General features: G+C 41.8%; 1 protein-coding gene and 1 long non-coding RNA gene across 8 annotated transcripts in view; one reads left to right on the top strand and one right to left on the bottom strand.

Annotated features, from left to right (window-relative positions):
• Positions 1 to 6409: 6409 nt before the first annotated feature.
• Positions 6410 to 15680, bottom strand: part of LOC120563910 (dynein regulatory complex subunit 4-like) — a 12938-nt gene continuing 3667 nt past the window's right edge. For both annotated transcript variants that reach the window (XM_039808416.1, XM_039808423.1), the window contains 6 exons: positions 13020 to 13225; positions 12143 to 12310; positions 11393 to 11479; positions 10403 to 10612; positions 7590 to 7655; positions 6410 to 6645 (listed from right to left, as the gene is read on the bottom strand). In XM_039808416.1, the coding sequence (XP_039664350.1) occupies positions 6511 to 6645; positions 7590 to 7655; positions 10403 to 10612; positions 11393 to 11479; positions 12143 to 12310; positions 13020 to 13225 (872 nt within the window). In that variant the 3' untranslated portion in view covers positions 6410 to 6510. The remainder of the gene's footprint in view (positions 6646 to 7589; positions 7656 to 10402; positions 10613 to 11392; positions 11480 to 12142; positions 12311 to 13019; positions 13226 to 15680) is intronic.
• The window catches only part of LOC120563981, a 2150-nt gene continuing 349 nt past the window's right edge, over positions 13880 to 15680 (top strand). The window contains exons 1-6 of one of the 6 annotated variants that reach the window (XR_005640049.1): positions 13880 to 13967; positions 14239 to 14304; positions 14341 to 14760; positions 14802 to 15185; positions 15238 to 15467; positions 15506 to 15680. The exon at positions 15506 to 15680 is cut by the window's right edge and continues 349 nt beyond it. This is a non-coding gene — a long non-coding RNA (uncharacterized LOC120563981). Of the gene's footprint in view, positions 13968 to 14042; positions 14063 to 14143; positions 14178 to 14238; positions 14305 to 14340; positions 14761 to 14801; positions 15186 to 15237 lie in introns of those variants that run through there. The other 5 variants (XR_005640040.1, XR_005640047.1, XR_005640048.1 and 2 more) reach the window with 5 other exon arrangements.

Genomic DNA, 15680 nt, shown 5'->3' with positions numbered 1-15680 from the left:
GCGGCGCTAATCTGTGTTGTCGGCCCCAAAAAAAAAAAAAGAAAACCGGAAATGACGAACGTGTCACGTGAGTCTGGCTTTCAAAGCCAGACCATTAATGGCGTCTCGTTCGGAATACGATCTCATATTGGACTAAAATAGTTCACCGAAATGTGTTTCTGAAAACATTTTAAGAGAGAAATGGGCCGTGATGCAGTTGCTGAATCTGTCTTCATTTCAGATCAACAAAGGTCAGTTTAAGAGATTTTCGTCAGATTTTGAGAGACTCTAGTAACGCTCATCCCGCTCGTCATTTCCGGTAAGTGTTTTAACATAAGCGCACTGATTCGCTAGTCAAGGGATAAGCACTCCACCAATCAGATTGGTCATTGAGTCCAACCGCCCAACGGTCAATTCAGCAAGTCCAATCGGCCCAAATTAAAGCAGACGGCTCCTCAGACTGACGACGGCACGGAAACGCACCGAACAGACTCGAGTCACCGAGCTCGCCAGACTGTCAGGCGGCCGATAAATCGGGTTGGTGCGTCAACGCCGTTATAGAGAAGAACAGACAGAACTCAGGAAACGACCGTATGAACACGAAGAAAGATTACAGCAAGAGAAAGTCAGTTTTAAATGTTCGTAAGTGCACCTAATGATTGCTTGAAGGCTTACTTGACTTTCAGTCTGCTCGATGTAAAGCTTCTCAATCATTTTTAACACTTTGCAAATGTAATCAAATGTTTAATTTAATGTAAAACTATATCTGACGTATCGGTAAAATTAAACGCAGAAGATTTTTTTGTCACTGATGGAAACGGTTTTCCAACTTTTAAGAGCAAACAAATGATTAAAACCGTTTCACTGAATAAATGCTGCAAAGAAGTACACATCGATGCCACTGATCTGTGTGAGCCTTGTTCCCATTTAAAGGGTATAACTACCGTTTTTTTCAACCTGGACCCTATGTTTCTATGTTTTTGTGTCTATAAGTGACTGATGGGAACAACAATCTTTGACATTGGTCCTGTATTAAGAGAGATCGATGCAGTCGGCAGCAGAGAAACAAGCTACAATGTAAGTTAATAGTAATTGTCCAGCTTGTATTTACCTTCAAAGTGCTGGTTTTGCCGCTGACAGACTCAGATTATTATTCTAAGTGTCTGACAACATTATGGAAAGGATTTCTAAGGAGGTCGACCTTTCTGTTAAAGAGTAGGATCGTTTTTTTAAATATAAAAACATCCGCGAAATTGCATTTGTTTAGCCCACCAGACTCCATGTAAATAAACAGTGATTTTAGCATCGTAAAATACACTTCATTCAAAGTCCACAGAAACAAAATAAAACTATGAGAAGCCGTTTTGGGTCGTCTTTCCACTTTTCCAACCATCACAACTCTAGTTTTGGTTGAAATAAACACATAGTTTACTGATTTACATGTGGAGATATGTTGGCTCTATACACGCTAAAAGTAGTGTTTTTTTAAATGGAGTCTGGTGGGTTAGAGCTAGCGACTTCAGAGCTGTTTCTGGTTAAACAGAAAGGTCTCAAAGAGGTTTTTAAAGGTCTATCTCTGTAGGGATCCTTTCCATAATGTTGTCAGACACTTTGAATATTAATCTGAGTCTGTCAGCGGCAAAAATTTCACTTCTAGTGGACCAAATTGACGCTGAACATTTGCCCTGATAGGGTTACATTGCAGCCTGGTCTGTGGCTGCCAGTTACAGCGTTCATGCTTAATACTGGACCAGTTCAAAGATTGTTGTTCCCATCAGTCACTTACACACAAAAACATAGGAACACAGGGTCCAGGCTGAGAAAAAAAAAAAAACTAAACAAATGACCAATTAACAACTTTTAATACAAATATTGAAGATAGTTGTGCCATCTGAAAGGTTTTCTACGAAGTAATTTACTTAATATCCGTGCCAAGCTATTTATGGGTCAACGCAGGAGTTGATACAGTTCAACTTGTCAAAATTCCCAAAAGTGGAGTAATCCCAAAAGATGTTTACAGTGTCACGGACCGCCAAAATGTCTTTAATCTAAATGCAGTTTCATCCTCACATTTGGTGTCAACTGAAAGGACATTTTGGGAGTTAGGAAGGTGCATTTAGGAGACTTAATGTACTTTATTGAAAGATTCTCTGAGTATAAGCAGTTTGTTTCCTGTTAGTTATTTTCCTGTATTATTATTCTAAGTGTCTGACGACATTATGGGATGGATCCCTACAGAGATAGACCTTTTAGTTAAAGAGTAAGATCCTTTTAATTTAACATGAAACAGCCCCGAAATCACCATCACCAAACTCTCAGGACTTTTAGCGTGTATAGAGACAGCATATCTCCACCAGACTCCATGTAAATAATCAGGACTTTTAGCGTGTATAGAGCCAGCATATCTCCACATGTAAATGGGTGAATTAAGGGTTTATTTCAACCAAACCAGAGTGGTGATTGTTGGAACAGTGGAAAGATGAACCAAGACGGCTTTTTGGTAGTTTTATTTAGTTTCTGTCCACTTTGATTTGAAGTGTGTTTACGATGATAAAAGTCCTGATTATTTACATGGAGTCTGGAGTTTGGTGATGGTGATGTCGGGGCTGTTTCATGTTAAACTAAAAGGATCTTACTCTTTAACTAAAAGGTCTATCTCTGTAGGGATCCTTTCCATAACGTTGTCAGACACTTAGAATAATAATCTGAGTTTGTCAGCGGCAACAACACAACTTTTAGTGGACGCTGACTGACGCTGCGCAATTTCTCGTTAGCGTAACATTACAGCTTCTTTCGTCTCGCTTAACGCTGGACCAATTTCCAAAATTGTCATTCCCACGAGTCACTTAGACACTAAAACATAGGAAAATAGGGTCCAGGTTAAGAAATAACCTAAGTTACCCTTAGAGCCGGCAACTGTGCAACATTTATTTCAGAGCTGATTTCATTTTTGTTTTCTAATAAATCAATCTTTCTAAGCGATTGGATCCTGAAGTCTTCCAGAGCCTCACTGTTGTCTTAGCAGCTGCATGAACAGGCAAACCGTTTGGGGTTTTTCGAACACTGGTTGAGGATAATTTGCCTCAAAGTGAACAGCCAACCAGCTGGCTCGCTTCATACATAAGCCATACTGTTTGTGTGTGTGTGTGTGTGTGTGTGTGTGTATATAAAGTGTAAATGTTAATGTGCATAGTTTTTCTATACGACATGCCTGTATGCAATGTAAACTATTGACATTGAATGTCAGTAAAAGGAATGTACCAACACATTCAGACTGTGTGCGTTTTCTTTTCCAGGTGAACGAGAGCTGTTTAAAAGGAATATTTTGACATATTGAGACTAACCAGACCTTCCTCCGCAGCGCTGTGGGTAATAATCGGGCCTCTGTACACATGAATCTGTAGGCCTAGATGTTTATAGGGTAATAACTATGAACTGTAATGCTTTGAGTAGCCTGATAACACACATTTCAAACCTCCTTCCTCAACATCCTCTAGCCTACTTTACTGTGGTTACTACTACCTACTTTACTGTGGTTACTACTACCTACTTTACTGTGGTTACTACTACCTACTTTACTGTGGTTACTACTACCTACTTTACTGTGGTTACTACTACCTACTTTACTGTGGTTACTACTTTACTGTGGTTACTACTACCTACTTTACTGTGGTTACTACTACCTACTTTACTGTGGTTACTACTACCTACTTTACTGTGGTTACTGATATCGGGTGATGACTCAGAAATGATGTAGGGAGACCTCAGAGATGACGACCAGTCCGATGATTACAAATCAAGTACAGCTTTATTCAAACAGTGAACAAACTTTCATGACACTGGGACAACCATGAGCATACAGACACGTCTGCCCAAGGATGAACCACATGTACATCATAGTGAATACCTTTTAAACTCTTTTTGTGCTTACACAGCATAAGACATCTATTTCAGCACACAAGTTTTACTCTTAAACTACACCTTTTATGGCCGATGCTCCTAATAGATTCCCACATTCCTGGCTCCGATTCCTCTGTGTGAAAGTTGTACCCAAACTCATAATAGATTTACACATTCTTGTGTGTGAAGGTTGTCCCCAGACTAACCTTCTTGTGTGGTACACGACATACAAGATATAAAATACATTTGAAACATGTAGGCTGAAATATCCAACCTATCTACTACCTACTTTACTGTGGTTACTACTACATTTTGTGTGTTTTCTCTGTACCTTTACTTGCCAGCCTGCGTACTATGGTGTCTCTCTGATCAGCTGTTAATTTATCAGGCCATAGTCCTGGATCCTCTGGCAACAACTGGTCTGCACTGCTCTGCCTACTTCCCAGTTCCTCAGCTCTCATTTCCACCCTGTGCTCAGAGCTCCCTGCTGTCTTCACTCCCATCATCCTCAATCACATCTTCTCTATCATCTTTCTCTATGAAGGATACATCTGATATTAACCTAATGTAATAAAACACACAAAGATGTTAGTGTTACTTAACATCTTTCAGTCAAAATGGCTAAACATGGTTTGCTTTAATAATGATATAAGCTCCCCTTGTCTCAAATCCAAAGAGGAGGATGAGGGGTCTGTTGCTACTCCCTCCCTGGTGGGACAGTTTCTGAAACTGAGGGCCAAGTGTTTCACAATGTTAACATCTGCTTCTACTGAGTCTGACATAACTATAATGTTGACATGATATGTATCTACCGATGAGCTACCAAGCTATGACACTGATTAGCCTTTTATTGCTTTAGACATTATATAGCTTATTCATTTAAAATTAAACATGTTTTAAATGAGGCTATTACATTGGTGTGCTGTATGCAAACAGCATTGCTAGTGTAGTTTAGCTATTTAGCCTTTACCTCAGATTACATGTATAACCAAATTATCATTTGAAAGTGCATGTTCTGCTCTTTCTATGGGTTTTCTCAGTTTGTTTTTAGCACTAACGGTCGTGGAGATATTTTAGCAGTTTAGCACCATGGATTTGGTTTTCTAGTTTGTGCTCACCTCTCTTTGAAAAGAAGTCCGTTACCAATCGTTTCCCCTCATTCTGTTTTCTCTCCTCCTCCTGTCTTTCCTTTCTTTTTTGGTAGCCTGATTTGACTTTCTTTTGAGAAAGACATTTCTACAGCAGAAGTTTGCGCTCCACCAGATGAACTAAACTGCGTGCAGATGGACTAAACCATTTGGCGCATTAGCAAGGGGTGGGTGAGACCTGAGATAGTCTTTATTTGTATACAAAATGTAGTCAGTCAATCAACCAAGTTATTCAGCCAATACACTGACTTTACATTTCATCTGACATGCATTATGACATTTTATTAGTAAATGAAAATATCTAGGTGAAATAAAATATATTCCAGACTTTTCACGGGCCCTCTCTCCCCTTGGGCCCTGGTAATCAGTATTGGTTTTACCCCCCAGTCCAGGGGAGGCTACGGTCTTTTCAACCGTTCAACAGGTGCATGTTCATTCATTGTTAACGGTTCATTGAACAGGCATGACACACACACACACACACACACACACACACACACACACACACACACACACACACACACACACACACACACACACACACACACACACACACACACACACACAGAGTTTAAACCCTTTACAATGAAGATCTCTGAAACTTATTTAGATTTTTACAAAAGTATCTTTAAAATACAGTGTCCTTTTTGCTGAGTTTATTCAGAGCAAAGACAGGAAGTGCAGCTGTAGTTCAGATGACGGAGAGGTAGAGGAGTGAAGGTGTGTGTGTGTGTATATATGTGTCTGTGTCTGTCTGTGTTTGTGTGTATATGTGTGTGTGTGTCTCTGTCTGTGTGTATGTGTGTATATATGTGTCTGTTTGTGTGTGTATATATGTGTTTGTGTGTATGTCTGTCTGTGTGTTTGTGTGTGTGTGTATCTGTGTATAGGTGTGTGTGTGTGTGTGTATATGTATATATGTGTGTGTGTGTGTGTATGTATATATGTGTATAGGTGTGTGTATGTGTGTGTGTGTGTGTGTGTGTATATGTATATGTGTGTGTGTGTGTGTGTGTGTGTGTGTTATGTATATATGTGTGTGTGTGTGTGTATATGTATATTTGTGTGTGTGTGTGTGTGTATATTGTGTGTGTGTGTGTGTATCTGTGTATATGTGTGTGTGTGTGTGTGTGTGTGTGTGTGTGTATCTGTGTATAGGTGTTGTGTATATATATATTTGTGTGTGTGTGTGTGTGTGTGTGTGTGTGTGTGTGTGTGTGTGTGTGTGTGTGTATCTGTGTATAGGTGTGTGTATATGTATATATGTGTGTGTGTGTGTGTGTATCTGTGTATGTGTGTGTGTGTGTGTGTGTGTGTGTATCTGTGTATATGTGTATGTGTGTGTGTGTGTGTGTATCTGTGTATAGGTGTGTGTATATGTATATATATGTGTGTGTGTGTGTGTGTGTATATGTGTGTGTATATGTATATATATATATGTGTGTGTGTGTGTGTGTAGGTAACCCATGGAGGGGTTCAGTGTTCAGTGCTGGGAGGCCGGTCCCAGAGAGGTCCGTCCCCGGAGGATGTGCTCCGAGGGCCTGAAGGAGGAGTGGGTGAGCGGCCCCCCCGAGGCCTCCAGCTCCTCCTGGCAGCTCCGCAGCAGCCCGTCGTACTCCTGCAGGTCACAGCACACGCTGGTGTCACCACGCAGCCCAGCGGGACGCCTAAGGGCGCCTTTACGCATCTTCGTGGAGTCTCCTTCTAACCCTCGCGGTGTCTTCCAGTCGACCCGCAAACTTTGGGTTGTTCTGGGTCGAAATTTCAACATTTTGTTGTTCTTTTTCGACGTTTTTGTCGATTTTATTCCAATTTTTTTTGTCACTTTTTGGCGTTTTTTATTTTATTTTTTTTACATTTTTTTTGTCACCTTTTTTTTCCAACATCTTCTGATCTCAACTATTAATCAAAATAATTCATGATTTCTGCTTTTTATCTAAAAGATTTGGTATACTTCTATAAAAATTTGGTTTGACCAACAAAAACAGTGAAAAAAAGCAGACTGATCTCACGGAGTGCCGTGTGTGTGCGACACGCCAATTCGTATGCCATTTTGGCGTGTTATCAAGATGTTTGGCGCCCGTTGACCTACGTTATGTTGCTATGGCGCCATAGCGAGTTGTAAAGAGGTTTGTTGGGGTGGCGGACGAGTAAAACGCTGCCGTTTGTCAACAGTTTATTTTATTTATTTTATAAATCCTTCCCCAATGTTCTTTCCCTAAACCCAACCTTTCTGTTTTTACACGCAACGTTCTCGCGATAGTACGTAACGTTCTCGCGTATGTTTACATCGGCTGTAGACGTACACGCTGACGGCTCAAAATGCGTACAGATAACACGCCACGTGGCTTTACGACAGTGGCGTGTATGTTTACGCGATGCCACGTTGGGGAAAAAAAACAGACAAATGCTTCGAAAGGAGCGCCGAAAAAAAAGTACATTTTGAGGGAAGGAGTTCACGGTCGACCGGGAGACAACACGAGGGCTGTAAACGTTAAGTAATGTGAGTTTTGACTGTGCAGCGGTGACTTACTCTCAGAACAGTTAAAGACACAAACTGACCTTACAATCTCGAGCCAGGTCGCTCTGCAAGGCGTCGATGGTCGCTCGTTTAGACGCCAATATTTCCTACGAGCAGGAAAAACACTTTTCAGACTCTTGTTCTTGAAGCTCACGCACAAATATCAATCAATCAATCAAAATGTATTTATATAGCACTTTACAACAACCAGCAGGTATCCAAAGTGCTTAACATCAGAAACATATGTCATACAATAGAAAGAATGAAACATAGAAAACAGTCAAATTAGAAAAGGTTACACAGAAACAGAAGAATGAAACTATCACACCGCTGCTACGTATTAAAGGCCAGACGAAACCGACAGGTTTTGAGTTTGGACCTAAAAAGCGCTCCATCTGTGGTAGTGTGCATATCAGGGGGGTCTCGGGGCAGCGACTGCAAAAGCCTGATCATCACCCCACCCCCCACCGTTTATACCTTGACCTCTGCACTTCTAAAACTCGCTGATTTGAAGAGCGCAATGACCGGTTGTGCTCCTGCAAAGTTAAAATTACTACTCCGGGGGCCAGACCATTTCAGGTTTAAAACCCTTATGTTGTCCTTCGGGTCCCAGTGACCCAAAGGACAAAACAAGGGTTATGTACTTTTGTTTACTTTGTTGAGAATTGCTCTCTAAACCCTGTCTCTTGTAAAGTAAGTAAAGTTTATTTCTAGAGCACATTTAAAACAGTTTAAGCTGACCAAAATGCTGTACAAACAAACACTAGGGTGCTGTATTAACCCTTGTGTGGTCCTTTGGGTCACCAAGACCTGAAGGACCACACAAGGGTTTTAATATCAAGAAATATATTAGTCGACCAAGGCCTACCGTACACTGGAAGTCTGACACCATCTCCCATCTATAACCTTAAAGTCAGAATATGTAAGGACTGGAGGTCTTTCAGGGTCACACGTAGCAAGACTACAACCGCTAGCGTTAGGCACGAATGCTCGGGTCCGATTTCATAAATCCTCAAGTCAGAGTCCAAGTCATCAGCCCGCGAGTCCAGAGAACCGAGTCCTCCATCATTGCCCCGTGGTGTATAAACCAGTCCCTCCAGAAAAAGCGCATTTTTTTCAAATACGTCGCACTTTCGCCGCATAAATTGCCGATTTCCACGCGAAATACGCGAGGCTCGCATGATGTCATAATCCCCGCATTTTCGTTGCAAAAAAAGTCCCGTAATATATCGGCAGAAAGTTGAAAAAATGTTGCGTTTACTTCACACAAGAGCAGCCGTTTTCCCCTGTTGCCATGGGAACGTTATGAAGTGACGTAATCATCATCGAAAAGCTGTTGTGTTGGGGGAGGATCACCTCCTTTTTCTCTTTCTCATCAAATCCATTTTTGCAAGTTCCCGCAATTTCATCGCATAAAATTGCATAAATATCACATCGCATATTCCATCGCATTTTTTAAGAAAACGTGCCGCATAATCAAGGATTATTGCCCCGCAACAATCACAAAAAAAACTCTGCATTTTCCTGGAAGGACTGGTAAAGGGAAGAACATCGGTACAGATGGCCTGTTATTCCGTCAGACAAATGAGCTCTAAACTGCGACACATTTTAATTTCTTCATTAATTATATTATTTATTTCTATAGGACAGCTCAGACTTTGAGAGAGAGAGAGAGAGAGAGAGAGAGAGAGAGAGAGAGAGAGAGAGAGAGAGAGAGAGGAATGACATGCAGCAAATGGCCGCAGGTCGGAGTTGAACCCGCGGCCGCTGCGTTTGAGGAGCTAAACCTCTACACACAGGCGCCCGCTCTACCAGGTGAGCTAACCAGGCGCCTGATTGCGACCCATTTTTTTTATTATTATTTTTTTTTTAAATGCACGTTTTAACATGACATAAAACAGCAAAGTGGTGCCAGAACCATCACCAGAGCAGCGTTAAAAGGCAACCGTAGCATCCCTCTCCGTAGAACATCATTTGCACAAACTGCATTTTCAGTAAAAAGGGGCAAAATTATGGAACTTTTCTGAAACGTATCCCAACGTTAGCCATTTAAAAAAAATATATATATATATATACCAAATTGTGGCTAATTCAGGAACAATCTTGCTCTCGTATTTAGTTTTTACACTGTGCTCTCATTGTATACTTCCCTTCTATTTTCACTTCATTTCTTTCTATTTCATCTTTATTGTATTTTTAATACTCAACATGCCCATGAGACTAGGGCCAGTGTCCGTTCATGTAAGGTGCCATGTGTGAATAGCGAAGCCAGAAAATCCATTTTTTTATACAGGAATTATTTTATGGAATAGTCTTCCACTTCATATCAAAATGGCAGTAACGAAAAGGGATTTTAGACACAGAGTTAGGGCCTACTTATGGAATAAAATAGATAATTAGGGGGAAATAAAATCTAGATTGGGGACAGGGAAATTTATTGTTTGGTAGGTCATGGTGTTTTAGCTGTTTTTTTTTTTGATGTGTAGTTTTATTTTTTATTGTTTTAATCTTAGGACTGTATGTGTTTGCATGTGTTGTATGTCCTGTTCTCTTACATCAGGGACCATGTTGGAAAAAAGTGTTTCTCGCTTTTACATGCTATCCCTTGGATCCTCTTGTTGTCTTTCTATATCCATAAATAAACCAAACCAAACCCAAAAAATAATAATGTAAATCTGTATTTTTATTTGTAACCAAAAGCCCGACTAGGGACTAAGTGTCGAGAATTAGCTTCGGCTAAAAAACACTCCGATACAAACATCAGATGACTGTTGAAGCTCATCTCTGTTTTTTTGTGTCTGTCCCCATCTAAATAAAACGTGAAAAAACGTGGATATAAAACTAAAAACCATACCTCGAGTTTGTTTGCGGCGCCGGCGCCGGCGGTCTGGTCGAGGTTGGAGGCCGACAGGGCGACGCTGAGCTGCGCCTCCTTCTTCTCCACGGTCTCCGCCAGCGCCGCCAGCTTCCTCTCCAGCAGCAGCTCCTTCAGCCCGCTCTTCTGCTGCACGTCCAGGATGGCCTCGGTCTGCAACCTCAGCAGCTCGTCCCGCTCCCGCTGGACCTGAACACACGCACAACCACAGGGGGGGCGGGAGGGGTTAGGTGGGGGGGGGGGGGTTTAGGGGGTGACTCCCTCAAGAAAATGTTCCTTCGGTAAAAGTGTGTAAAAGTATCATCTGGAAAATGTAGTTAAAGTATTAAAAGTAAAGAAGAATCCTCCTGTTATAGAAAGAGTAAAGGATCCAAACTGTTGTGTGTTTAATGACACACACACACACACACACACACACACACACACACACACACACACACACAAAGAGACACAGAGACGCAGACACACACACACACACACACACACACACACACACACACACACACACACACAGAGACACACACACAGAGACACACACACAGAGACGCAGACACACACACACGCACACACACACACACACACACACACAAAGAGACACACACACAAGTCTGTATTACTATCTTTGTGGGGACATATCATTGACATAATGCATTCCCTAGCCCCTTACCCTAACCTTAACCATCACAACTAAATGCCTAACCTTAACCCTCACCTTAACCTAATTCTAACCCTAGTCCTAAAACCAAGTCTTAACCCTCAAACAGACCTTTAAACTCGTGGGGTCCAGCATTTTGGTCCCCACGAGGCTGTGCAGACCCCATAAATATACTGTAGTCCCCGGTTTTTCGACCCCACGAATATAGTAAAACAGGTACACACACACTAACGCAGACACACACACAGAGACACACACAAAAAGAGACACAAACACACACACAGAGACACAGACACACACCCCCCCCAGCTGACCTTCTCTGCAGCCTGCAGCAGCAGCTCGTGCTCCACCGTCAGATCTCTCAGCTCCTTCTCGGCCACCTTCACTCGAGCTCGGCTCGTCTGTCACACACAAGACCAGCAGTTAGTCGTTACTCTGGGCATACACATGGTCGGGGACTCGTCATAGCTGGGGGGGGGGGAGGCTGGCTTGGGGGTCCTTTCCCCCCTGACTGATAACATAGCGTTGCCCCAGTACGGGCTACTCAAAAGCACCTTTTGCCGCTCGACAGACTAACAGTGCCTAGCAGTGCCTAACAAGGCCTAGCAGTGCCTAACAAGGCCTAACAGTGCCTAACAGTGCCTAGCAGTGCCTAACAAGGCCTAACAGTGCCTAGCAGTGCCTAACAAGGCCTAACAGTGCCTAGCAGTGCCTAACAAGGCCTAACAGTGCCTAACAGTGCCTAACAGTGCCTAGCAGTGCCTAACAAGGCCTAACAAGGCCTAACCGTGCCTAGCAGTGCCTAACAAGGCCTAACAGTGCCTAACAGTGCCTAGCAGTGCCTAACAAGGCCTAACAGTGCCTAGCAGTGCCTAACAAGGCCTAACTGTGCCTAACAGTGCCTAAGAACGTATCGCCAGATTCTTGCCAATACACACAGCCCTAGTGAAGAGCGTTGTATGGAACCATCCACGTTATTTACTTTGACAGTTTGGTTGAAGGAAACCCAAATTCTGATATAAAAACTTAAGATCGAGACGCTTAAAGTCGCTTTCTGAACGCACCGCCATCTTGGCCTTGGCCCGGTTGTGGTCGTCCAGCTGTTTGCGGAGCTCGGGCAGCTTCCGCTGGACGTCCTGCAGGGACGCGCTCAGACGCTTGTTCTCCTGCTCGGCTGCTGAGAGCTCTCGGTCCACTCGCGCCTGGCGCTTGGTCGCCTCCGCAAGTTCCTCCTGACACACACACACACACACACACAAACCACACGGCGCATAAATATATATAGAGACACACACACACACCGAGAACACAAACACACACACACACACACAAACCACACGGCGCATAAATATATATAGACACACACACACACACACACACACCGCGAACACACACACACACACACACACACAAACCACACGGCGCATAAATATATATAGAGACACACACACACACACACACACCGAGAACACAAACACACACACACACAAACCACATGGCGCATAAATATATATAGAGACACACACACACACAGACACACACCGAGAACACACACACACACACACACACACACACACACACACCAAAACACAACACACCAGAGACAGACACACAGACACACACCTGAGACAAGCACGAAGACACACACCGAGACACAAACACACACACCAGAGACACAGACACACTAACACACACCTGAGACAGACACACCAGAGACAGACACACACACACACACACACACACACACACACACACACACACACACACACACACACACACACACACACACACACACCAGAGACAGACACACCAGAGACAGACACACCAGAGACAGACACACCAGAGACAGACACACCAGAGACAGACACACACACACACACACACACACACACACACAGCCCATCCACTGAGCCTGTCCTGTCTCTGTGGAACGTCTGGTACCTTGAGCAGCTTCTGGTCGGCCAGCAGTTTGGTCTGAACAGCTGAGTAGTACTCCTCGGCGCCACGCAGCGCTCGGTCGTGCTCCTCCATCAGCGCCACCACGCGGCCTTTCATCCGGTCCTCGATCTCGTTGACCTCGGCACGCCGCCTCTTGCCCTCCGCGTCGATCATCGACTGCATCTTCTTGCGATACTTCACCTCAATTTCTGTTTGAACAGCAACACGGGGAAACTGTTAGAAGGTAAGATAAGATAGACTTCATGGATCCCACACTGGGGACATTTATACACACACACACACACACACACACACACACACACACACACACACACACACACACACACACACACACACACACACACACACACACACACACACACACACACACACACACACACACACACACACACACAGAGACACACACACACATATATACACAGATACACAAATAGATATATAGATAGACAGACACACAAACACACAGACACACCAGAGACACACAGACACCGACACTCAAATAAGAAAACACACATTAAAAAGAAATGCAATAGAAAAAATAAGATTAGAAGTAATAATAGTAAAATGTACACTATCCTACTATCCCAAAGAAGAAGAGGTGAAAGATAAATTATAAAAGAAAAGTATATGATTAGGTATAAGGGTAGAGGATAGAGTAGGGATAAGAGGATATATAGAGGTTAAGAGATAATATAGGTAGGGAAAAGGAGTATATAAGTGGGAAAGAATAGAGGTGAGTGTGATATAGAGGTGATAATAAGGATGTATGGTGGAGTATATAGAAATATATTGTATATAGAGATAAGGTGTAGTATATAGAGGTGATTATAGGAGTTGATTAAGGTGTAGTATATAGAGGTGATTAAGGTGTAGTATATAGAGGTGATTAAGGTGTAGTATATAGAGGTGATTAAGGTGTAGTATATAGAGGTGATTAAGGTGTAGTATATAAGGTGATTAAGTGTAGTATATAGAAGTGATTAAGGTGAGTATATAGAGGATTATGTAGTATATAGAGGTGATTAGTGTGCAGTATATAGAGTGATTGGTGTGTAGTATATAGAGGTGATTAAGGTGCAGTATATAGAGTAAGGTATTATATGAGTGGTGATTAAGGTGTAGTATATAGAGGTGATTAAGGTGTAGTATATAGAGGTGATTAAGGTGTAGTATATAGAGGGATTAAGTGTAGTATATAGAGGTGATTATATAGAGGTGATTATATAGAGGTGATTATATAGAGGTGATTAAGGTGTAGTATATAGAGGTGATTATATAGAGGTGATTAAGGTGTAGTATAGAGGTGATTAAGGTGCAGTATATAGAGGTGATTATATAGAGGTGATTAAGGTGTAGTATATAGAGGTGATTAAGGTGTAGTATATAGAGGTGATTAAGGTGTAGTATAGAGGTGATTAAGGTGCAGTATATAGAGGTGATTAAGGTGTAGTATATAGAGGTGATTAAGGTGTAGTATATAGAGGTGATTAAGGTGTAGTATATAGAGGTGATTAAGGTGTAGTATATAGAGGTGATTAAGGTGTAGTATATAGAGGTGATTAAGGTGTAGTATATAGAGGTGATTAAGGTGCAGTATATAGAGGTGATTAAGGTGTAGTATATAGAGGTGATTAAGGTGCAGTATATAGAGGTGATTAAGGTGTAGTATATAGAGGTGATTAAGGTGTAGTATATAGAGGTGATTAAGGTGTAGTATATAGAGGTGATTAAGGTGTATATAGGGATTAAGGTGTGTATATAGAGGTGATTAAGGTGCAGTATATAGAGGTGATTAAGGTGTAGTATATAGAGGTGATTAAGGTGTAGTATATAGAGGTGATTAAGGTGCAGTATATAGAGGTGATTAAGGTGCAGTATATAGAGGTGATTAAGGTGCAGTATATAGAGGTGATTAAGGTGTAGTATATAGAGGTGATTAAGGTGTAGTATATAGAGGTGATTAAGGTGTAGTATATAGAGGTGATTAAGGTGCAGTATATAGAGGTGATTAAGGTGCAGTATATAGAGGTGATTAAGGTGCAGTATATAGAGGTGATTAAGGTGTAGTATATAGAGGTGATTAAGGTGCAGTAAATAGAGGTGATTAAGGTGCAGTATATAGAGGTGATTAAGGTGTAGTATATAGAGGTGATTATATAGAGGTGATTAAGGTGCAGTATATAGAGGTGATTATATAGAGGTGATTAAGGTGCAGTATATAGAGGTGATTAAGGTGCAGTATATAGAGGTGATTAAGGTGTAGTATATAGAGGTGATTAAGGTGCAGTATATAGAGGTGATTAAGGTGCAGTATATAGAGGTGATTAAGGTGCAGTATATAGAGGTGATTAAGGTGCAGTATATAGAGGTGATTATATAGAGGTGATTAAGGTGTAGTATATAGAGGTGATTAAGGTGCAGTATATAGAGGTGATTAAGGTGTAGTATATAGAGGTGATTATATAGAGGTGATTAAGGTGCAGTATATAGAGGTGATTAAGGTGCAGTATATAGAGGTGATTAAGGTGCAGTATATAGAGGTGATTAAGGTGTAGTATATAGAGGTGATTATATAGAGGTGATTAAGGTGCAGTATATAGAGGTGATTAAGGTGCAGTATATAGAGGTGATTAAGGTGCAGTA

The sequence above is a fragment of the Perca fluviatilis genome, chromosome 1 (genome assembly GCF_010015445.1).
Source record: "Perca fluviatilis chromosome 1, GENO_Pfluv_1.0, whole genome shotgun sequence".
NCBI classification, from domain to species: Eukaryota; Metazoa; Chordata; class Actinopteri; order Perciformes; family Percidae; genus Perca; species Perca fluviatilis.
Note: the sequence above shows the minus strand (reverse complement) of the source record. Positions and strands in the feature narration are given on the sequence as shown.